At 45.6% G+C, this 24515-nt stretch overlaps 2 protein-coding genes across 2 annotated transcripts in view; both read left to right on the plus strand.

Moving 5' to 3' along the window:
* The window catches only part of MTARC2 (mitochondrial amidoxime reducing component 2), a 48828-nt gene extending 44071 nt beyond the window's left edge, over positions 1–4757 (plus strand). Inside the window, exon 8 of the mRNA XM_061382244.1 lies at positions 4739–4757. The gene's annotated coding sequence lies outside the window, so the exon portion shown is untranslated. The remainder of the gene's footprint in view (positions 1–4738) is intronic.
* MTARC1 (mitochondrial amidoxime reducing component 1) lies at positions 391–24088 on the plus strand. Its single transcript, XM_061382242.1, has 7 exons — positions 391–1092; positions 4739–4912; positions 10221–10383; positions 11247–11387; positions 13630–13691; positions 13783–13854; positions 22517–24088. Exons 1-7 carry the CDS (start codon positions 821–823, stop codon positions 22644–22646), a joined length of 1014 nt encoding a protein of 337 aa, XP_061238226.1. The 5' UTR covers positions 391–820; the 3' UTR covers positions 22647–24088.
* Positions 24089–24515: the final 427 nt, after the last annotated feature.

Raw genomic sequence — 24515 nt, forward strand, 5'->3', positions numbered from 1 at the left:
TTTCCTTTGGGATTGACTGGTTTGTTCTTGCTGTCCAAGGGACTCTCAAGAGTCTTCCGCACCACAATTCGAAAGGATTATCGAGGACATCCCCTGCTGCCTTGAAGAAGCCTCGGGACCTTGTGCCAGTATCCTCTGTCCTAGCCGGGGTTCCTGGCAAATGCAGCTGCATCTCTGAGGCTTTGTGCCTGGAGGAGCCAACCAAGTGTGCAGTCCTATAGAGGGCAGTCTCCGCTCGGCTTTGCTGTTCGGAGCTGCGGGCTGCGGCCCTGAATACCTGGGCTTTCAGGTCCCGAGACCCTGGTCGCGTGTCTCGCCCTCAGATTCCCACCCGCCCAAAGCTCCCCGGCCCCAGCAGCCGTAGATGAGGAGAGTGGCTGAAGGCAGCCGGGCACCCTGCGAAGGCCACCGGGTGCCAGTTGCTCCCTATTACCAAGAAAGGGATCTGCCGGCTGCCTGATGAGTACTGCGAACTTTAAAAAAAAATTTAGGTTAAATAAACAACCCACAAATACGTAAATAAAATGGTCCCGTGTAGCGATCATGTGGGAGGGTACCTCGCTTTGCAGCCGTAGGCGGCGGAAGTGGAGGAGGCGGTGGGAGGTGCTCCCACCTCCCACCCTCAGATCCCCCGGGCCACCCCTCGGGAGAAGGACGCGACATTCCGATCGGCCGGAAAGGGGTTCAGAAGTCGTCCTTCCTTTGGACTCTCGGCCAAGGACCGCACCTCCCCCAGCACCCCCGGGCGGCGGGCGCGCTCCCGCCGGGCTCAAGTTGGCACGTCCCTGGTGGGCCCCGCCGCGCCAGCGATCGCTGGGTCATGGGCGCCGCCGGCTCCTCGGCTCTGGCCCGCCCGGGCCTCCCCGCGCCGCCCGGGCCCCGCTGGCTGGGGGTAGCCGCCCTGGGACTGGCCGCTGTGGCGCTGGGAGCGGTCGCCTGGTGCCGCGCGCGGTCCCGGCGGCGCGGGCGGCTGCAGCAGGTGGGCACGGTGAGCGAGCTGTGGATCTACCCGATCAAGTCCTGCAAGGGGGTGTCGGTGGACGCAGCCGAGTGCACGGCCCTGGGGCTGCGCAGCGGCCACCTGCGGGACAGGTAGGGCTGGGCGCGGGAACAGCGCGGGATGGGCTCGGAACGCCAGCGGGAGCGGAGGAGGCCTGCAGGATCCTTCCCTTACAAAATGGGATATGGCGAGGGGGGTGACGGAGGCAGGCAAGGAAATAGAGAAAAGGCGGCCATCACCTCCCATCGGCAGACCCAGGGTCCCGACCCGCCTTCGGGATATAGCTGTATTTCCACCTCCCACCGGCTCTCTCAGGGCTTGCGCTCCAGAGTAAGTGCGGCATCTTCTCATCTGTCCCCAGGTGTTTGCCGGTGCGCGAGCAAACTTCAACGTAGTCTAGCGGGAAACGCGAGCTTCACAGGCTTAGTCCTGGCCACTCTATTTTTAGCAATTATCTCTTGAGAACTTGGGGACACAAGGAGCCATGGAGCCCAGCCTTCAAGGAGCACACCAAGGTGGAGCACATAATCGTAATAACAGCAGTTAAAGCTTGAGCTTCTTGCAGCTTAAAAAGTGCTATTGCTTATGTTATTTTCTCTAATTCTCTCATGCACTCTTTTATGAGTCAACAACAACAACAACAAAAAAAACCCCTGAGATTCAGAGCCACACCACCATGAGTGGAATCATGGTTCCTGTTTCCTTTAGCATGCTGGTGCTTTGTAAACAGTGGTTTTATTCTACCTGGGTGGTCATGACCTGTGTGAATTCCTGGGGTTCAGCGAAGATGGCCAGGGCCCCAAGCAAGCAGCTTTGTCCTCCTCTGGGTCTGGCTTCAGCCCCACTGTAAGGCTGCACTTCAGACTCCCTCCCAGACCAGCCCTCAGTTTCTGCAGGGAACAGGCAGGACAGATGCAGGCTGTACATTTCCCTCTTCTGGCTGCCCAGAGGGTAATTCATGAGGTAGTGGAAAGGTGAGCTGTTTTTGTTACCATCGCATCAGAAAATGTGATAAAGAAAAGCAAACACAGGCTTGCAGTCCTAGATGATAATTGACTCAATATGACAAGTGCCAGGGAAGCCAGAGGAAGGAACGGGTGGAAGGACTTCCTAGCTGGAACTGAAAATGTGGTCTATACACACTCTATTATTTACCCAGGAATGATGTTCTGATTCATGCTACAGCATAGATCTTGAAAACATCATGTTAAGTGAAATAAGCCAGATACAAAAAGACAAACACTATATCGTTCCAGTTATATGAAATATCTAGAATAGGCAAATTCACAGAGAGGGAAAGTGAACTAGAGATAGCCAGGGGCAGGGGCCAGATGGGAATGAAATAGGTAATTATTGCTTCATGGATACAGAGTATCTGTTTGGGATGATGAAAAGGTTCTGGAAATAGATAGTGGTGATGGTTGCACAACATTGTGAAATTATTTAATGCCACTGAATTCTGTGCTTAAATATGGTTGCTGCTGTTGCTGCTGCTAAGTCGCTTCAGTCATATCCGACTCTGTGCAACCCCAGAGACGGCAGCCCACCAGGCTCCCCCATCCCTGGGATTCTCCAGGCAAGAACACTGGAGTGGGTTGCCATTTCCTTCTCCAATGCATGAAAGTGAAAAGTGAAAGTGAAGTCGCTCAGTCGTGTCTAAGACCCTATTTTTTTCATGTCCATTCTCTGTTGTTGGAGATTTACACTGTGTTTACTTTTGGCATCGTGAATAATGCTGCAGTGAACATTGGTGCGCAAGTACCTATTTGAGTCCTTGCTTTTAGTTCTTCTGGGTATATACCTAAGAATATGCTGGATATTTTATGCTGTGTGTATTTTACCACAGTGAAAAAATTGAAAAGGAAAAGAAAGGCTGGCATATGTGAGATCACAGACGGTGAGAATGACTGGAAGGGCAGCTGGATTGTAAAAGGTCTTGCAGAAGAGTGAGATTTATTCTAAAAACTGGAACTATGGGGAACTTTGTATGAGGGTGACATGATTAGATTTGTATTTTAGAAATACAAGACTATCACTGTTACAAGGAAGGATTAGCAGAAAGAATATTCAAATGCTGGTACTAGGGATCTGGGACAGGATAGAACTATCTGTGTCCAGGATGAAGAACTGCTAAGAGGAAGTTCCTTTAGGACAGGACTTACACGAAGTTTATTTTTTAGCAGGGCTGAGCAACTCAGCCACCTGCTGGAGGTGGTGATCTTGAGTATCTGCCATATTTTTTACTTCTGTCTGTGGATCTCAGGGGAGGGAGAGAGTGGGACAAATGGAGAAGTAGCATCGGTGTATATATACTATCAGGTGTAAGATGGATAGCTGGTGAGAAGTCGCTGTGTGGCATGGGGAACCCAGTCAGGCACTCTGTGATAAACTGGAGGGATGGGATGGCAGGAAGGGAGTGAGGCTCTGGAGGGACGGGATGTGTGTATAATTACAGCTGATTTGCACTGTTGTATGGCAGAAATCCCTGGTGGCTCAGAAGTTAAAGAGTCTTCCTGCAATGCGAGAGACCTGGGTTCGATCCTTGGGTCAGGAAGATCCCCTGGAGAAGGAAATGGCAACCCACTCCAGTATTCCTGCCTGGAGAATCCCATGGACGGAGGAGCCTGGTGAGCTACAGTCCACGGGGTCACAAAGAGTTGGACACGACTGAGCGCCTTCACTCACTCACTCACTCACATGGCAGAAACCAGCACATTATAAAAATTAAGAAAATGAAAAATAAAAGAATATGAATGGCCAAAAAAAGATACATGCAAAAGAAAAAAAGAAACACAAGCTGATTCCAGTCATAATCATTCCACTCAGTGTGAATCTTCAGTTCAGTTCAGTTCAGTCACTCAGTCATGTCTAACTCTTTGTGACCCCATGGACTACAGCACGCCAGGCCTCCCTGTCCATTACCAACTCCCGGAGTTTACTCAAACTCATGTCCATTCAGTCAGTGATGCCATCCAACTATCTCATCCTCTGTTGTCCCCTTCTCCTCCGGCCTTCTGTCTTTCCCAGCATCAGGGTCTTTCCATTCAGTATGAATAGAAATGACCAAAATGTTAGTGTGTCTAGCTTCCTGGATAGCTGAAGCGCCCTCTATGCAAATGCATCATTTTTTTTTTTTTCCTGGAAACAGTTCTTTTGCTCTTCTTTCTCTATTTCTGTTTGTTCTGGGAAGTACCTCTAGACCCTGAGTACTGAGCCAGAAAAGAATATTGTCCACATTAACAATAGCCCTTTTGATAAATTGCAGAAGTCACAGCTAACTTTTTTGAAAGGTGGGAGTGGATTTGGCGAAGTGTAAGTGGCATTGATTGCTGTTCAGCTCGACTCCACAGTCTGCGGACAATACTGCAGTGTCTTGTTTCCATCAGCAGGAATGCCTCCTGGTGCCAGGAACCATGCTTCCTCGTCTTTCTCTGAGATATCATCTACTTAGGGCAATTAAGAGGAAGATATAACTTCTTTGATTTTTGTGCCATCAAGGAGCTCAGAATGTTCTGCAGATATTTTGTTCGATGCATGAGTGATTATTAAACACTATGAAATGAACTGACAGATTCGGTCTTGCTGGACTGATGAACTGATGTTTAGGACAGACAGATGCACAGACACACGAGGCTTACAGTGAGGAAATCAAAGATGATGGTGCACCCCTGAAGCCCCCCCAGAGATGGGCTGTCTGTCATGGTGGTCCGTGAATATCTTGTGTTTTGAAAATGGCAGGTTTTGGCTTGTGATCAACAAGGAGGGGAATATGGTTACAGCTCGACAGGAACCCCGCCTGGTCCTGATTTCCCTGACCTGTGAGGGTGACACGCTGACCTTCAGTGCAGCCTACACCAAAGACCTGCAGCTGCCCGTCAAGACACCCACCACAAATGTGGTGCACAGGTGCAGGTAAGGAAAGGATAGATCTTAATCTTGGCGTGAATATTTCTTCGTACAGTTTTGGCAAATTGTGGGCTGTGGAGGGAATTCAGAGAAATGTTATCAGTAATTGACTATTGATTGCAAATGTACCATATGTAGGGTCAAGTTCTCAACATGCTGATGATCTAAAAGAAGGTGGGAAAGGGGGCAACTTCAGAAAAATATGCGTCGATGTGGGACAGAGAAAAAAATGTCTTTTGCAGTAAACTATGGGAACAAAGGCATATTGACATAACATCACCAGAGGATAAAGGGTGCAAATCGGGGCAGAAGGAGTGGAGAGAGGATCCTAGAAGAGGTGAGGTTAGATCCATGTATTACCTTAGGATCATCTCTGTGTTGCTTGGAAAGACTGGGAACTTTCCAAATTTGAGTTATGGAAGGAGTCACAAATGGCTATATGACCAATGATATTTAGTCCTAATGAAAGGAACTTCCAGAATAGAAAAGAATGTCTGTGATCAGAAGAGTGATCTGACCTGCAGATGCGTAGGGGTCCCTGTAATAGTGAGAGTAGATATTCAGCCAGGAGGCTGCTCTATACAGAGGCTCTTTCCTTAACATCAGAAGGACAAGGGGGCAATTATTCCAGGAAAAGTGGCTCTGTCTTAAGAAATCATGTCTAGAGTTGGGTTTTTTAAAATCTTATTATGGGAAAGCCAAAATGTGATCTGATTATACTGTTGTAATAATGTCTGCATTTTGAATTAAAATGCAACATGAATGCTAAATTAGTCCACAGCTTATTATAGAGAATAATAAACATCAAAAAAATGTAGTTACTTGACTGGAAAGAAAATGAGGTTACCTAAAAAATTCTAAAAACCCCCAAAACTCATAAAATGCAAAATTAGTATAATTTCCATAATATCAGAATTGTAAATATAATGTTTAATTTTAATTTGGGGCTTCCCCTGTGGCTCAGCAGTGAAGAATCTGCCTGCTAATACGGGAGACTCGAGTTCAATCCCTGGGTCAGGAAGATCCCCTGGAGTAGGAAATGCAACCCACTCCCGTATTCTTGCCTGGAAAATCCCATGGATAGAATGAGGCTGGCCGCTACAATTCATGGGTTTGCAAACAATCAGACATGACTTAGTGACTCAACAACATTTTGGTGGTTTTTCTGATTATAAAAGTTATACATATTCATTGTTTAAAATTGGAAAATACCAAAAAAAAGAAAACCCTTCTGAGACAACCATAATTCGTATTTTGATGTATCTTCTTTCTGTCTTTAATCGCTAATACTTTAAAAACCATTGAAATAGTACAGAAGACTGTCTTGAATATGATTCACATACTTAAGTGGACATGTTGAGTATTTTTCAGATTGTTAAAAAAAGTCTTCAAACATACCATTTTCATGTTGGTGTGATATTTCATCCCATGAATGTCTTTGAATGCCTTTTGACAAGTCCCCAAGATTAAACATTTGGATTGTTTTCAGTTTTTTTCTAGGTATGAAGAAGAATGTGATGAATAACTTGGCATAAATGTCTGTTCATATCTTTTATTATGTCCTTAGGGGAAAATTTTTAGCAGTGGTTTCACCAACAACAAGAGTATGACTCCTGTAGACTTTGATTTATTTATTTGGCTGTGCTATGTCTTCGTTGTGTGGACTTTATCTAGTTGTGGTGAGCAGGGACTACTCTAGTTGTGGTGCGCGGGCTTTTCATTGCGGTGGCTTCTGTTGCAGAGCATGGGCTCAAGGGCATGCGGGCTACGGTAGTTGCAGCTCCCAAGCTCTAGAGGGCTGGCTCAGTCGTTGTGGTGCATGGACTTAGCTGCTCTGCAGCATATAGGATCTTCCCAGATCTGTGTCTTCTGCATTGTCAGGTGGATTCTTTACCGTTGGGTCACCAGAGAAGCCCTCCTGTAGACATAGAGAGTATATACATGCATTTGTATGTATATACATACATATATATGTATATACTGCTAAATCATTTTGCAGAGTGGTTATACCAGGTATATATTTACCAGCAGTTTATAAGTATATGTGTCTCATTTCTTTTTGACCATTATGTTAAGAAATCTTTTGCCATTTTTGTGAGAAAAAACGGTAATTTCTTATGATTTAATTTGTATTTTTGATTGTCTGAGGCAGATTTTTTAATATGCCTATTGCACTGTGTATTTCATGTTTCTCCATCATCTGGTTCCTGCTTGCCTGCTAGGGTGAGATATTTACCCATAATTTCTTGTGGTTAACCATTTTTCATTTAACTGTTGGTTCACTTGGAATCACATGGAAGCTTTTCCTGGTCCCATACAGGCTTTTGGTCCATTCCCCCAAAGACTACACAAGGGCATGTTGGAAAATTGCAAAATAAGGAGGCTTAGACATGCTATAGATGAAAGATGCCAAAAATGCTTTGAACTTAGATTTCCTTTAGCAACCCAGGCTATTCTCTTGTGAAGGAGCTGTAACTTCAGCTCACTTTCCTAAAGATTTGTGATGCGTTTGGAGGGCCAAAACTTTCCAAAGTTCATGATCATAGTCACTACACTTGTTTTCACAGCTTCAGATAGATGTTTTCAGAAGTTTTATGAGCCCAAATTCTCGTATCTTCTCACACCTAAAAAAGGCAATAAACTCTGCCCCTTGTGACTTGCAGCAACCTTCTACTAAGATGTGTGCTTGATCGCGCAAATGCTCTGTCACCAAAATCACAAAGGAGCAGACCTCCTCCCACCTCTATGGAACATTTCCTCAGAGCTATCTGAGAGGCTGTCTCCTGGGCCATAGTCCTCAGTAAGTCCCCAAATTAAACTGAACTCGCAGCCCTCATGTTGTGCATTTTTTCAATTGACACCCCCAATTGGCCCCCTAGGTACCCCCAGCTCTTAGTATGCCTCACCCACATCACCCCCAACTCTGGCTGGCTCCCGGTATGCACTTCCAGCACACTTTGGCAGACAGTACATACAGTGAGCAGGTACAGATAGGTAGCTTAAATCTGCAGGCCCAGGAAAGCCCACAAACATAAGCGTTAGTGCCACTTTTGAAGGGAGAAAGGGAATCTGACAGCATTTGGTCTCATGGGTTTCAGGACTGAGAGAAAGCATACAAGCTTAAGAATCCTGCCATATAAGAGAGCAAGAAGCATGGAGTAGGTATATCCGGAGAAGGCCTGAGAAAGTCTCAGAATACCCACCAGGACTGAGGCAAGGTGTTTCTCTCTGGAAAACAGTTGGTAAAGACGGGAGGAGGTGACTGCTACTTCAGATGCAAAGCCAGCAACACAAAACTCTAAGGAATGCAAAAAAATCATTCAAACATTATATCGCCAAAGAATCGTAATAATTTTTCACTAATCTATTTCAAAGACATGGATATCTGTGATGTGCCCGATTAACTGAAAATAGCTGTTTTAAAGACTCTCAGTGATATATAAGAAAACATAGACAATTTGATTAAATCATGGAAACTATAAGTGGACAAAATGAGAAGTTAAAGAGGTAGAAATCATAAAAAAAAAAAAAAAGAACCAAACAAATTCTGGAGGGGAAGAATAAAATGAATGAAATTAAAAATGCGGTGGAGTGCATCAACAGCTGAATGGATCAAGCGAAGGAAAGAATGTGAGAATAAACACAGGATCTTTGAAATTATCTGGTCAGAAGAGAACAACAAAAAGAGTGAATAAAACCTATGCGGTCTATGGGGATATCATTAAAAGAAACAATTTGTGAATTATTGGAGTTCCCATAGGAGAAGAGAGGAGAAGGCAATGGCACCTCACTCCAGTACTCTTGCCTGGAAAATCCCAGGGATGGAGGAGCCTGGTGGGCTGCAGTCCATGGGGTCGCTAAGAGTTGGACACGACTGAGCGACTTCACTTTCACTTTTCACTTTCATGCATTGGAGAAGGATATGGCAACCCACTCCAGTGTTCTTGCCTGGAGAATCCCAGGGACGGGGGAGCCTGGTGGGCTGCCGTCTATGGGGTCGCACAGAGTCGGACACAACTGAAGTGACTTAGCAGCAGCAGCAGCAGCAGGAGAGGAGAAGTAGAAGGTGGGAGAAAGATTATTTAAAGCTAAGAAATTTCCAAATCTGGGAGAGATTTTCTATCAATCAATGTGATGAAAGGGCTTCTCTGGTTGGCAGAGATTTTTTAGATATGACATGAGAAGCACAAACAAGAAAAGCAAAAATAAATAAATGGGACTCCATCAAACTAAAAAACTTCTGCACAACAAAAGAAAACTCTCAGCAAAATGAGAAGAAATATTTGCAAAACATGTATCTGGTAAGGGGTTAATAACTCAACAGGATAAAAACGCAAACAGTCCAATTAAAAAATGGGCAGAGGAACTAAGTAGACATTTCATATAGAAGACATAGGTCCCTTGACTCTGTCCTCTTTCCCAAACTTCAGCATTTTCGAAACATGATCATGATTTACGTTAAATTATAAACCACTTACTTACTTACTTGACGTTTTTCTTTAAATTTATTCAACTTTTTAAAAACCTGAAATATGGAAGGAAGGGTTAGTTGCTCAGTTGTGTCTGATTCTGCGATCCCGTGGTCTGTACGCCGCCAGACTCCTCTGTCCATGGGATTCTCCAGGCAAGAATACTGGAGTGGGTTGTCATTCTTTTCTCCAGGGGATCTTCCCAACCCAGGGATCCAACCCAGGTCTTCTGCATCTCCTGCATTGGCAGGTGGATTCTTTACCACTGAGCCACCTAGGAAGCCCCTATTATCATTATACCAGCCTTTTAATAAAGATTTCTGTCCAACTGAGTGAACCATATTTTTGCAGCAATTTTATTTTATACTAATACATTAGATTTCTTCTGGAGAACTCCTTCTCTTTTCAAACACATGATCTCATTTTATTCTGCCTGCATTCCTTCCAGGCAAGGAATCATAAGACTGCATCTGCATCTCAGGTTTATAAAATAGATAAGCAATGAGGATTTACTCTATAGCACAGGGAATTACATCCAACATCTTACAATAACCTATAATGGAGTATAATCTGAAAAAAAGCTGAGCCAATATATTGTGCACCTGAAATTAACCCAATATTGTAAATCAACTATAAAAAAAAATGCAGAAAAGAGGGATTGAACTTCTGTCTTTATTTGGGTTTCCATGTGGCTCAGAGTAAGAGCCAGACTAAAATGATGTCTTCTGGTAATGAAGGAATTACAGCGACGTCACAGCGAGGTGCAACCTTTTGGATCTGTGCAGCATTGGCAGGGTATCCAGGTTGTCAAAGTCATGCCTCTTCTTTGTCCCTGTCCCTTGCAGAGTGCACGGCTTGGAGATCGAGGGCAGAGACTGTGGTGAGGCTGCGGCCCAGTGGATAACAAACTTCCTGAAGACACAGCCCTACAGGCTGGTGCACTTTGAACCCCACATGCAACCGAGAAATTCTCACCAAGTAGAAGACGCATTCTCACCCACGGACCAGGTCAGGAAGGCAGGCTTCCTTGGAAGTGGAGAGCATGGCACATATCTGCTGAGCTCAGTTCTCATCTTTTATCTTTTGTGATCTCTCATGACAAAAGCTGTTACTTTTGCCATAAGCTATTGGTAAAAAAATAAAGCCCTTCCCTTGGGAGCATCATCTGTGTTTCTTGATTTGGAGGACTCTTGCATTTTTGCCCGAGAGCAAAAATTCCTATTTACAGAAGCTTCTGGTGCCAACATGGCTTCAAAACTCTTCTAGGTCAGCATCTTTCCCAATCCCTCTGTAATTTCATGAGGAATCCAGCCTTTTTACACTGGGATTGCCATGTTGTGTCAGATCTCAGTTGGGCAAATGAGTGTGGCTATGGAGATCCACAGATTTTAAATGACCAGACTGGCCCTTAAAGGAATAAGGCTTTAAGAATTCATCCTAAGAGTGAAACATACAAGCCTTCGTGGCACCGTTGCCACAGCCATGTTGAATGCTGATTTGCAGGTTGCATGAAAAATACATATCCATAGAACCAGTGAATATTTTTTTATCATACCTAATGAGGTCATCAAACCCAACCACCTTATTAAAATCAACATATGAGAGTTCAGAGGATGAGAAAAGAGGAAGCTCTAAGATTCTGAGACCCCGTTTTCTTCACTCCATCATGCAGTTCCTGTTATCTGCAAGGCTATTTAAAGCTTCTGAATTGCTGTGACTTTGCTATAAAAAGGAATAGAGAAATACTTAGAAAGATTGCGTGGGGAGGTAGGGTGAGGGAGGGGTGGAAGGTTCCAGGAACCAGACCCCTGTGACCTCTGAGAAATGCCTTTATGTGTGTCATGCTCTAACAATTCTTCTTTCCTCCTCAGATCCCATACTCAGATGCCAGCCCTTTCTTGATCCTTTCTGAGGCATCATTGGCAGATCTCAACTCCAGGCTAGAGAAGAAAGTTAAAATAGCCAACTTCAGGCCCAATATCGTAATTTCAGGCTGTGGTGTCTATGCAGAGGTAACACTATGCCTTCTTTGCTCCTTTCCTTGGACTTAACTTTTTTTTTTTAAGGTGTAATTCTTTGATGCTTGATTAGATTATTCTGAAGGATGCATATTTTTTGGGAAGACTACAGTGCCTCCTGGTGGAGAAATGTACACAGAACAGGCTGGGGCACTCTAAGCTGAGGTGCCCAGCATTTTGGACTGTTGTGAAACATACAAGAGGTTTAGTCGCTAAGTCCTGCTAAGTCTTGCAACCCCATGGACTGTGTAGCCTGCAGGCTCCTCTGCCCAAGGTATTCTCCAGGCAAGAATACTGGAATGGGTATACAAGAGACTCATTTTATGATTAAAAAAGCAAAAACGAAACTCCGCAGTTTACATGTGAAGAATAATGCACACTATCAGAGTCAAAATTCTGGGTCTGGAACTTTCTCTGGCTTGTGATCAACAAAGGACTGGGCGGGTTTGTTTTAACTCTGGATTCTTGTCTTCAGCCCCTTCCCTGTGAGGGTAAGATGGTCAGGACCACAATCAGATGTCCTTCTTATTCTTGCCTTGAGTCCCTCACCCTTTTTTTTTGTATCTCTCAAAGTTTCCACCCTGGAAGACTCAATTCAGATTCCACCTTTTCCTTAAAACCTCCCCTGACCAGAGCAGGGCAGCCTGAAAATCTCTTCTCTAAACCACCAGCACCAGGCTTTCCTGCACAGATCAACCAGCACAAGGGTGCGGTCTTGTAATGCTTTCTCTCCGGTTTTCTGGACCTTTTAAAAGGAATACTGACCATTCACTTTTCTTATGTGTATGTACTGTCTCCCCTGCTGGATTTGAGGGGCACAGTCCATCTATCTGATTTGTCCTTAAAGTGGGCACCAGTGACCCAGGCCGTAGACAAATGCCTGAGGAACTTCCTGGGCCTGAGAGCTTTGTATTAATAAATGCTCCTCTGGAGATGCAGAGGGAAGTAAGGTTACTGGCCTCCTCTAGATTTGTTCCTGTCCAGCCAGGGGAGATGTCTTAATCCATTTTAGGCGAGCAGGAAAAGCTCTCCTACAACTTAGAGTAATCTCCCCTCTCCATAATCCCTCCTCTATTTCACCTGCTGCCTGCCTCAGCCCCCACCCTTGCCTTCCCTACAGCCTCCAGTCAGGCAGGGTTAGTCAAGGAGGCTTCCTGAAGGAGACGAATTTCATTTTTATTTTTAAATTTTTATTGGAGTATAGTTGCTTTACAATGTTGTGTAAATTTCTTCCGTATACCAAATTGAATCAGCTATCAGTTCAGTTCAGTTGCTCAGTTGTGTCTGACTCTTTGCAATCCCATGGACTGCAGCACGCCAGGCCTCCCTGTCTATCATCAACTCCCGGAGTTTACCTAAATCACGTTCATTGAGTCGGTGATGCCATCCAACCATCTCATCCTCAGTCATCCCCTTCTCCTCTCGCCTTCAATCTTTTCCAGCATCAGAGTCTTTTCAAATGAGTCAGCTCTTCACATCAGGTGGCCAGAGTATTGGAGTTTCAGCTTCAACATCAGTCCTTTCAATGAACACTTAGAACTGAGCTCCTTTAGGATGGACTGGTTGGATCTCCTTGCAGCCCAAGGGACTCTCAAGAGTCTTCTCCAACACCACAGTTCAAAAGCATCAATTCTTCGGCACTCAGCTTTCTTCAAAGTCCAACTCTCACATCCATACATGACCACTGGAAAAACCATAGCCTTGACTAGCCTTTGTTGGCAAAGTAATATGTGTACCTATATCCCCTCTGTTCTTGGATTTCCTTCCAGTGTAGGAGCATTGAGTAGAGTTCCCTGTGCGGGTTCTCATTAGCTATCTACCTTATACATAGTATCAATAGTGTATATGTGTCCATCTCATCTCCCAATTCCTTTCACCCTCTCATCCCCCTTGGTATCCATGTGTGTTCTCTACATCAGCATCTCTCTGCTTTGCAAATAAGTTTGTCTGTCCCATTTTTCTAGATTCCACATATGAGTGATACCATACAGTATTTATTCTTCAGAGATGAGTTTCAATTCCGGTTTTACAAGTGAGAGGAAGGGGAGGGTTTCATTTCAGGGGAAAGAATTGACAGATCAAAGGCAGAGGGCGGAAACAGGAAGGCATGATGTAAAGCCAGCCGTCACTGATGGAAATGGCTGCTTAGCTGTCGAATCCCTGATGTCCCCCCTACAGGGGTGAGTCAGGGCTGGGGCTCCAAAGTGCTCACCTGATTTATGTGCTTTGGCCCCAGGACTCATGGAATGAGCTTCTTATTGGTGATGTGGAACTGAAAAGGGTGATGGCTTGCTCCAGGTGAGACAAACACGCTGCTGCTCGAGAAGCGGGGAGAAGGGGGGGGAGTGTCTGCTTTTTCCAGTGTATGATGCCCTGTGTGTGTGTGCAGGTGCATTTTAACCACAGTGGACCCGGACACCGGCGTCATGAGCAGGAAGGAGCCACTGGAGACCCTGAAGAGGTAAGACTATGCAATTTAATATCTCTTCGAAGAAGCAGGGAGAACACCACGCGGGAGTATTCTTGAAGCAGAAGAGGGTACTAGTGACTGGGTAATTTAGGAAATATTCCGGGTGCTTTGGTCTCAGAATGCCTACTTGCACAACTAATTTTACTTTTCATTTAGAATTTGTGATCCGAGCACACCAGTTAAAAAGCAACAATATATGGTTTAGGTATTTTGACCAACTTTACGATGGACTTCCCATTAGGTGACCTCACAAATTCATTAGGTGTGATAAGGGCTTTCCGGTGCTTTAAGAAAGGCCCGACTGTTTTGGAGGAGCATGTTGAAGTATGCAGGAGTGAAGTGAAGTGATACCTGGGGTGTGCTGTTATTTTAGCAAAGGCACACATGGAAAAATATGTCAAATCTTGATAAATAGAATCTGGGTGATAATTAGGTGGGGATTCATTGCATTATTTTTTTTCTACTTTTTTCTTTATCTTAAAAGTTTCACAGTAAAATTCTTTTAATGAAAGACAGTGACAGATAAGTTTAAATTGCATAGACCAATATTTACGATAATGTTCATTTTAAAAAGCTGATTATAAAACTGCATATATAGCATTGACTTTTTAATTTGATTTTCCTTTTTAAAATATATAAATGAATCTGAGTAGCTAAAAGGCTGGAAGTCTGTAAAATGAAACATTAATGGAGGTGCTCTTTTGGTAATGGAATTATGGGGAAATATATATTCTGATATGTAGGCTCTAAACTTTCTATAAGCAAGCTGCAGTACTTTAGCTAAAACAACAATTCATGATCCATGCCCTTCTGTGCTGTTTTCTGCCAAATCTGGAGCCAGGACATGGTGGAAACCCTCAAAGTGATGCTCATCTTCCTTGGTCTTCCATTTTGAATGCAGGATCACAGGTCAGGTGTCAGGTCTCATTTCTTCAGCCTCTGAGGCCCTCAGCTTGGACCCTGACATGAATCCTTGGGTATTACTTGCAGAAGAGGAGAGGGAAGAATTGGGGGGGGCGGTGGTTGGTAACTTCTGCTTTAGTCAAAGCCCCAGAAGACTTGAGGAAGGAATGAAGTGAACTTTGGCCATCTGACATAAAAGGCATCATGAAGAGCACATTAAGAGGAGGTTATACTGGGACTTGTGTGACCAAATTTGTTCCCCTGGAATGGGAGTCTGTTTCGTTCCATCTTTCACCGAGCTCATTGGTCTAAGCTCTCTGGACCACCAGTCTCCTTTAATCAGCACTCATCCCTCTCCTGGGTTTCCTTAGTGGCTCAGATGGTAAAGAATCTGCCTGCAATGCAGGAGACCTGGGTTCAACCCCTGAGTCAGGAAGATCGCCTGGAGAAGGGAATGGCTACCCACTCCAGTATTCTTGCCGGGAGAATCCTATGGTCAGAGGAGCCTGGTTGGCTTCAGTCCATGGGGTTGCAAAGAGTCAGACACGGCTGACTGTGTATACATACATCCCTCTCTGCTGATTCTGCTGACCCAGAAACTACTATCGGCCCCTCCCTGGCAGGCTGAAGCCTGGGGGTGGGGACTCTGTCCCAGACAGCATGTTGCCCCCAGGCATGAAGCCAGCACCTGCGGTCCATGGAGACCAGCGTCCTGCATCAAGACCAGGCTACAGCGAGGTGGACAGTCATTCCAGGGCCAGGCCACATGGCAGAGAGGGAGGTCAGGAGCAGAGTCAAACGAGGTGGGTTGGAGGGAGGTTGGGAGGGGAGATTCCAGATTACTGAGGTGAAGGGCAAATGGCTGCTTTTTCTTGGATCCCCACCTTTGAGTGCAAATTTGCAGAAACATTCAAAGAGGAGGCTACACCTGGATGGGAGGGGAGTTTGGGGGAGAAATCATACATGTATATGTATGGCTGAGTCGCTCTGCTGTACACCTGAAACTATCACAACATTGTTAATCGACTGTGTGTGTGTGTGTGTGTGTGTGTGTGTGTGTGTCTGTGTGGCTTACTCACTCAGTCATGTCTGACTCTTTGCAACCCTATAGACTGTAGCCTGCCAGGCTCCTCTGTCCATGGAGCTCTTTAGTCAAGAATACTGGAGTGTATTGCCTTCCCTTCTCCAGGGGATCTTCCCAACCCAGGGATCGAACCTGAATCTCCTGTGTTTCCTGCTTAGCAAGCAGATTCTTTACCATCTGAGCCACCAGAGAAGTCCCATTAATTGGCTATATTTCAATACAAAATAAAAAGTTAAAAAAATAAGCTAAAGGATATATTGTACAACACAGGGAGCATAGCCAATATTTTATAATAACTATAAATGGAGTATTATCTTTAAAAATCATAAATCACTACACCTGGAACATATAATATTGTACATCAACTATGCTTCAATAAAAAAAAAGAAAAAGAAGGAAAAAAAAGAGTTGGACACGACTTAGCAACTGAATAACAACAAAATGTTAATAGAACACCTAAGATTTATACATTTCACTCCATGTAAATTTTATCATCCCTCAAAAATAGTTAAGAAATTTTAACCCTAGGAAATGATATTCCAGCTGAACTGTTTCAAGGTGAAATTTGCTGACATCTGTGACTTACTTGGAAATGGAAAAAAAATGACGATGGATTGATGGATGGATAAATACATATGATAAAGGAAATACAGTAAAATGTTATGTTTTGGGTCAAATGACTGACAATTGGATGTTCTCTGTAAAATTCTTTGAACTCATCTGCCTGTTTGATGATCAAAGTGTAGTTGCTTAGTCGTGTCTGACTCTTTGTGTCTCCATGGACTGTAGCTCACCAGGCTCCTCTGTCCATGGAATTCTCCAGGCCAGAATACTAGAGTGGGTGGCCATTCCCTCCTCCAGGGGATCTTCCTGACTCAGGAGTCGAACCCAGGTCCCTTGCAATGCAGGCTGATTCTTTACCATCTGAGTCACCAGGGAAGCCCAAGAGAGGGATGGGTGCTGATCAAAGGAGGCTGGTGGTCCAAAGAGCTTGGACTAACAAGCTTGGTGAAAGATGGAATGAAACAGACTCCCTTTCCTGCACTGCAGACAGATTCTTTCCGTCCAAGACACCAGGGAAGCCCATCTGTTTGAGGATGATAGTAATGAAATGTTAGAGGAGACTTTATTAGACATGACCGGACACTCCGGAGGGGAGCGAGTCAGAGAAGCTGCAGCGAAGGACTAGTGATTCCTCCAAATGTGCTGGTTCACTCACTATTAGCACAAACTGGAAAATCTTCCATCTTCCCACTTTGCTGTGATCACTGAGCAGCTCTGTGGAGGAGGAGGGCAGGGCAGGTGGGGAAAGCCCCCCATCATGGGGTTAGAGTCCTGGTTCTGCCAGCTGATCAGCAGGCTCTTCTCTAGCTCAGGCCCTGGCTGTTCCTCCCTATGAAGTCAGTGGAGCAGGACAGACCTCCATGGGTTCTGTGTGCAAGCCAGCCAAATGATTTGGAAAATTGGCTGTTATCCATTTGTATACATCATCTTGTTCTCTCCTCCCAACAGTGCTTGGTGCCTGGTACCTTTCCTTCTGGATTCAGAAAGTGTCTTTGGGGCCAGTCCTCTGAATCTTTGGTGCCCCTCCTTCCACTGGGATCTTGTGTTTATAGAAGGAGGAAAATTGACCCCTGGGAGTAGCCCAGCCTTCTGGATCTCCTGCAGCCCCTCAGCAGCCCAACCAGTCCACCCTAATTGCTCTTAATACCCCAGGAGACGGGACAGCCAGCCTAGGTGTCTTCTCCTGTATCTTACTGAGATTTAAATTGCCATAGATGCCGTAATTTATGTCCCTCCCAGGACAGATGGCCATAAATTGGGAAGAGAAAGGCCTGGGCCGCCTGACATAAATCAAAGAAGTGAAGCAAAGTGGTTTCGGGGGCCTCCTCTCTGCTCCCTGGCTTTCCTCCTGGGCAGGATACCTGGGAGCTCTGCTTTCCCTCTTCCCGGGTCCCCTGTGTCCCAGGGCAGTGCTCCAGGAAGGCAGGTTCTCAGCTGGGAGACCAGTGTTGAATGGCTGCTGATCGCAGGCCCAGAGGAACCTTTGTCTGTGAAATACTCACAGTGGAGGCTGGTCTGCTGGCAGGAAAATATGAAGAAGGAATTATTATTTTCTTGCTGGAGGGAGAGTGACTCCCATGCTGATCCCACAGGAGCGGTGTGGGTCTGTCATTGTTCCTTTCAATACGAAGAATCACCTCGTTCGTTCTGTCGAAACATATGTTTTGTTAGATGCAGGAGGACTTGGACAATGACATTTGCTGCTCTCTGCCTGTGTCAGGCTGTGCTGTGCTGAAGTAAAGACAGAAGGATTTGGTGCGAGTGATACTATGGAAGGAGACAGCTCCCCCCACCCACCAGGCTCTGTCCTCCCCTGCCCCCGTAATTGTGTGACTTTGGCAAGTCAGTTATGTGCTTGATGTTTCAGTTTATTTGTAAAAACGGACCTAATAAGAGTAAGTGGCTTGGTGGTAAAGAATCCATCTGCCAGTGCAGGACACACAGGAGACCAGGGTTCAATCCCTGGGTCAGGAAGATCCCCTGGAGAAGGGAATAGCTACCCACTCCAGTATTCTTGCCTGGAGAATCCCATGGACAGAGGAGCCTGGAGGGTTACAGTCCACGGGGTGGCAAAGAGTTGGACATAACTGAGAGTGAGCACACACGCATGGACTGTATATCTCTCCTGGTTTATGCTCCCCCTTGGTTAGAATAAAGCAATAAACACTACTTTTTAAAATAGATGATAAAATACATAATGACCATGTAGACTGTGGTTATTGATAGTTTCCGCTTATGAGCTTGGCACATTCTGAGAGAAGGAAAATCCTGGAGACACTTCTTTCCGTTTTCTGAGGCTGCATTAAATGCAAGGTAGCCCAACCTGCTTGGCCTTCAGTCCCTCCTGTCTGTGGTGTCTTCACAGTGCTGTTTTATTCCTGACCTGCTCATACACATAGCAAGTTGGGTGTCCCCAGAAGTATCCTGTGCCCTCGGTGGGGACCCAGTGGTGATCAGAGACCCTGCTTGCAAACCATGGTCTGGGCATTGACTAATAAGTGAGTAAAGCAAGCAGCTCTCACCAGTTCGCAGCACTTTACAGATAACAGTTTCCACTCACACCACACCCTTAAGGATGGAGACCTTTGTTTTAAGTGAAACAAAATGTGTGTCTCCCATTAATGTGGTAGTGTGTTTCATATTCACTGGAAGAGAAAATTCACTAAGAAAGGCAATTTTATTTATTTTTTGGCTGTGCTGGGTCTTCATTGCTATGAGGGCTTTTCTCTACTTATGGTGAGTGGGGGCTACTCTTTAGCTGCCGTGCTTGGGCTTGTCACTGTGGTGGCTACTCTTGTTGCAGAGCACAGGCTCTAGGGCACCGGGCTTCAATAGTTGCAGCTCCTGGGTTCTAGAGCACAGGCTCAGTAGTTGTGGTGCATGGGCTTAATTGCTCTGTGGCATGTGGAATCTTCACAGACCAGGGATCAAACCCGTGTCTCCTGCATTGGCAGGTGGATTCTTAACCACTGAGCCACCAGGGAAGCCCAAGAAAGGTGATTTTACATGGATTTGCAATTTATTAATCCCATCATCAGGGCTTCCCTGGTGGCTCAGATGGTAAAGAATCTGCCTGCAAAATAGGAGACCTGGGTTTCATCCCTGGGTTGGGAAGATCCCCTGGAGAAGGAAATGGCAACCCACTCCCGTATTCTTGCCTGTAGAATCCCATGGATAGAGGAGCTTGGTGGGCTACAGTCCATGGGGTTACCAGCACCACAATCCTATCATCAGCTGCAAAAGCGAAATTTGTATATTTGGAAGAAAAAAATCAAGGAAGATCCATGTATGAGATCATGCCTTGTTTTCAGTCTCTTGAACAAAAAGCTTGGTGTGGATGTGAATTCACAGACAGTGGACAATATCGCCTCAGTCCCACAAGGGGTCGCTGTTGATCTCGTTTGTCGAGTCTCCCCACAGATCAATGGCGACAATGTCAGCAGGAGCGTCAGTGGGACAGAGCTGGGGGCTTTTGGTGGTGCCGCGCCTACAAACCAACTCCTTGGCCCAACCCTGAGCAGGTTAAGGGGCTGGGCTGGGAGGGGTGGCAACCCCTGTGGGCCCTCCCTTCCTAAATTACCTGGAGGGGGAGTACCTGTGTGTGTGGGTGGTGATGTCAAGGGGCAAGGAAACCCATGCATGGCTGAAGGTTTGTGCAGAATAAATATTAACCCCCTCACCTCTTCTCATGTGTGTGTGTGTAGTACCCAGGAGGTACAAAGATGACCAGGGGTCACATCCCTGGTGGGAAAAGTCCTGACTCTGAAGTGAGCCAGACCTCAGTTCTGGCCTGAGCCTGACCACTTAGATCCTGGGCAAGTCTGTTACTCCTCTGAGACCTCCCTGTGAAGTGGAGGCGATACATATTCCCACATAGGCACATTGTAGAGATTAACAGATAATCTGTGTGATGTTCTTTGTAAACTGTCAGTGTTTGCACAGAACTGACTCTCAATCCCCTCTCTGAGATAATCAGAGCTTCAGGCTACCCAGCTTGCAAGAAGCAGAAATCCCGAGTCATAAAGTGCCCGATCTGCCTCCATCCTGAAGAAGTCACCCTCCGACAGACACATCTCCAAATGTCCCTGGTATTGCAGGCTGAGACTGGAGAGGCAGGCTAGGAGACGTGCCTGGTCCCCAGGGTCCAGCATCAGTGCAGACCTGACTGCAGAGCAGGGGAATGTTGTTGGCCAGGCAGGACCGGCTGGATCAGCGGCTCATGGTTCCCATCCACCTGTTGATTTATTTGTTGGCTCAACCAACCTCATTTCGAGTGGCTTCAACGTACCAGGTGCCAGGCTGCTGGCATACAACAATGACCAGAACAGACATAGCGCCTGCAGCTGGGGGCAGAGGCTAGAGGTTTCACCCTCCCCATTTTCTCATTAGCCACCTCTGATATGCAGAACAAAATTAGACCTGAGTTGTTGCAATGGTTGTTTTTCTCAGAAAACAGTAGAATGAAAAAGTGCTTTCCATCAAAATGCTATAAAAATGATTAAAGTTGGAGTTAGATTAAATGAGAGACAGAAGGAAACCTTTCTCCTGGTGGAGGTGGGGGAGGGGAGAATCTTGCCATGTTATTCATGCACATCCCATGTGCACTTTTCCTGGTGATTCTTGCATTTTTGCCTGAAAAAGATGTGAATTTGTTGTTTCCATTTAGTTGTTCATTCGTGTTCGACTCTTTTGTGATCCCATGGGCTGTAGCCTGCCAGGCTCCTCTGGCCATGGAATTTCCCAGGCAAGAATACTGGAGTGGGTTGCCGTTTCCTCCTCCAGGGGATCTTTCCAACCCAGGGATCCAACCTGATTCTCCTGCCTTGCAGGCAAATTCTTTGCCGTTGAGCCACTGGGGAAGCTCCAAAGATAGGAATATTGCTCCTAACAGAGGGTTTTATACCAACACGTTTAATTTGTTCAACAGATGATTGTGGGTCACCGGTGACATACAGGGCCCAGCCTTGGGTGTGAGTGATACAAGGGAGTTAGTCACATTTCCTGCTCTCCACAGACTCTCTGTCTTGTAGAACAGGCAGACATGCTCTAACAGTGCAGGACACAGCACATGTGTGTTCAAGGGGCAGCAGAGGAAATCCAGGATGGGGAGACCGCTCCTAGCCCGGGGATCCTGAGTTTCTTTCCTAGGACATGTGGCTTTGGAGTTGGGCCTTGAAGAAAAGGTAGAATTCTAGTGCTTGGGGAACTGGGGGAGGGGAGCCCAGAGAGGAGCCACCAAGCCAGGGGGGTAGAAAAGAGTTATTAGAGTTATCTGAGGATGCATAAAGTGAGATTATTGACAGTGGAAGAAAAAAGTGAGAAAATTCAAAAGACTTGGTACAGGAAAAACCTCAGGACCTGGCAGCTATGAACACACTGGAAAGGGAGGGAACCAGTGCAAAGGATGACTCCAGGCTTCTCAGCCTTACGGACTGCTCAGGCTGTGGTTTTGATCACAGATGTGGAGTCAGGAGGAGAGATGCCGAGGGAAGTGATAAAGTAATGTCTATCCAACCAGTCCATTCTGAAGGAGATCAGCCCTGGGATTTCTTTGGACGGAATGATGCTAAAGCTGAAACTCCAGTACTTTGGCCACCTCCAATGAGTCAACAGTTGACTCATTGGAAAAGACTCTGATGCTGGGAGGGATTGGGGGCAGGAGGAGAAGGGAACGACAGAGGATGAGATGGCTGGATGGCATCACTGACTCGATGGACGTGAGTCTGAGTGAATTCCGGGAGTTGGTGATGGACAGGGAGGCCTGGCCCGTGCTGCGATTCATGAGGTCGCAAAGAGTCGGACACGACTGAGCGACTGAACTGAACTGAAGCATACTGAGTCCCTAATTCCTTAATGCCGAAAAAGGGGACATTCCAAAGAGAAAAGAGGTGGGAATGTGGCCATTGGTAACACTTTGGTAGTCTGTGCACTGGGCACAACCCCAGGAGGCGCTGTTCTGACCTCTTGAAGGGAACGCGCTCACTGGAGCGGGGCAACATGGCGGCCCTGTGTGTGGATCCGTCCGCTGAGAAGAGATCACGTACCGTTTGAGCTCTTCCTTCTGATTGGCTGTGACTCATTATGGTCTTTTTCCTGTTGCAGTTACCGCCTGTGTGACCCTTCTGAACGAAAGTTATACGGAAAATCACCCCTCTTTGGACAATATTTTGTCCTGGAAAACCCAGGGACCATCCACGTGGGAGACCCTGTGTACCTGCTCGGCCAGGAATAGGAATCATATGTCCTGGAATAGCAGATGCGTTTAAAAAAATGTCCTCAAAACTGACAACACTTGAAACACAGTATTTTGAAATGGGGCATTTGACTCTTCGGCATTTTCTTTAGAACTGTGATCTCCAAGTTTTTCATCTTTCTCTGGACTTCTTCCTTGTGTCCCAGTGCTTCCAGCGTCCCAGCCTACAAAGCAAAGAAAGGTTTGATAACTTAATAGGACTTCAGTAAGTCATCTAAATGATAAGGCAGGATTCTAAAAATCACTTGTTTAACTATGATTGTGGAATAATGTTTTCTCCTTCTTCTCCATTCACCTACTCATAACCTCCATCATCTTACTGCTATGCCTTAGGGAAAAGGAGAGAAGAGAAAGGGTGGGGGATCGAGAGAAATGTTCTGGAATATTTTCTTACCCCGTTCCTCAGCATGCAATGGAAATTAAATAGCACTCCAAATAAGGCTGGACTGTCACTTCACTTTTCCCCCTCAAGTCCTAGACAGGCTTTTAAAAGGGTATAAAGAGCCTGGCCTTCAGTAAACACTCAGACGTTGGTTTCCCCTAGATCGTTTTGGATCTGGCGCTATTACCTTAGTGTCCATGGCATTTGATGGATCCTTCAGGGCACACTGTGCCTCTGGGCGGCAAGACAGCAGAGATGTCAGGGAAGAAAATCAACTCAAGAGAGCAGCATTGCTGTCAGACTCTGATATGGAATAGGAGGAATGGAAGACAAAATCTTCCTTGCCATGGAACAGAATATCAACTATATCCCATTGGTGAGACCAAACTTTTCCCAGTATACAAGAGGGAACAGTCACACTAAGTAGGCGAGGCACCCTTGCCTCCTCTTGTCTGAGATGCTGTTGATGTCACCCTGGGAAACGATGCCCAAAGAAATGGTCAGGAGGGGACATGATGCCACCTAGTGGCATTGTCACAGCTCAGCCATGCTGTTGAAAAGAGGGAAACGGACTGATAGGTTTTTGTTTTCTAGCCTAAAAAATTTTTTTTGAAAGAAACTGAGATAACCTCTAGGTATTCTCTGCTTCTCTGCTGTGGGAACTTGGCCCTAAAAGTGTGGCTGTGCTGTCACGGGGTCCTTCTGGATCTTGCTGGTCCCATCAACTCAAGACTGGTTGCTCCTCCTCAAAACCAGGATGAAAAAGCCCTGAGACCCATGGATGAGAAGAAATGTGATTGTGTGATTTGAAATAAACCACTTTATTTCAGGTTTTGAATAAAATCTTTCAAAGGAGAAAAGCAAAACATATGTCAATTCACTTAACAACCAGTATCTAATTTTTCTCCTCATCAAATTATATAACTCTAGTATCTGATGATGTTTATCTTTCATTGCCATTTTGCTCTTTGTATTAGGAAGCTAAGTCATGAAAAATGTGTTTCTAAACTGTAAATAAATGGAAGCTGCTTTGACTAGTTTCAGGTTGTACTCACTTCTTGGCAAGAAGTCAGACTTTGAAGCTGACAGATGTGAATGGGCAAAACCAATCATTCTGTCACCTCACACACGTACACACACACACAACATCTTCAGGCATACTCTCGTCTTTGAAGGGCTGTCATGTAAACATACTTTTTAACCTAAAGCTGTGTATGTTTCACTTTGGTTTTATACAAGTGGTTAGTAATGGTTGGAACCTAGCCTAGTTCTGAGGTTAAGTTATAAGGTAACAGGTGCACGTATATATGTTTTCTGGTTGGTGAATTATTGGAATTTGTTTTCCCCACACTTGAAGTGAAGTGGAATTAAAATAATTAATCAGTCATCCTTGGCCCATCACCTTCCCCAATAAATTCACTTTATGCTGAAACTACAGATAAATTAAAGTAAAAATATTGGATTGG

The sequence above is a fragment of the Bos javanicus genome, chromosome 16, assembly GCF_032452875.1.
Source record: "Bos javanicus breed banteng chromosome 16, ARS-OSU_banteng_1.0, whole genome shotgun sequence".
NCBI lineage: Eukaryota > Metazoa > Chordata > Mammalia > Artiodactyla > Bovidae > Bos > Bos javanicus.

Bases quoted from the DNA above. Each gene is read 5' to 3' on its own strand.
- MTARC1 (XM_061382242.1), top strand. From the start codon at position 821: ATGGGCGCCGCCGGCTCCTCGGCTCTGGCCCGCCCGGGCCTCCCCGCG. The intron at 13,692-13,782 runs GTGAGACAAACA...GTGTGTGTGCAG, and splicing joins AGGGTGATGGCTTGCTCCAG to GTGCATTTTAACCACAGTGG. The intron at 13,855-22,516 runs GTAAGACTATGC...TTCCTGTTGCAG, and splicing joins CCACTGGAGACCCTGAAGAG to TTACCGCCTGTGTGACCCTT.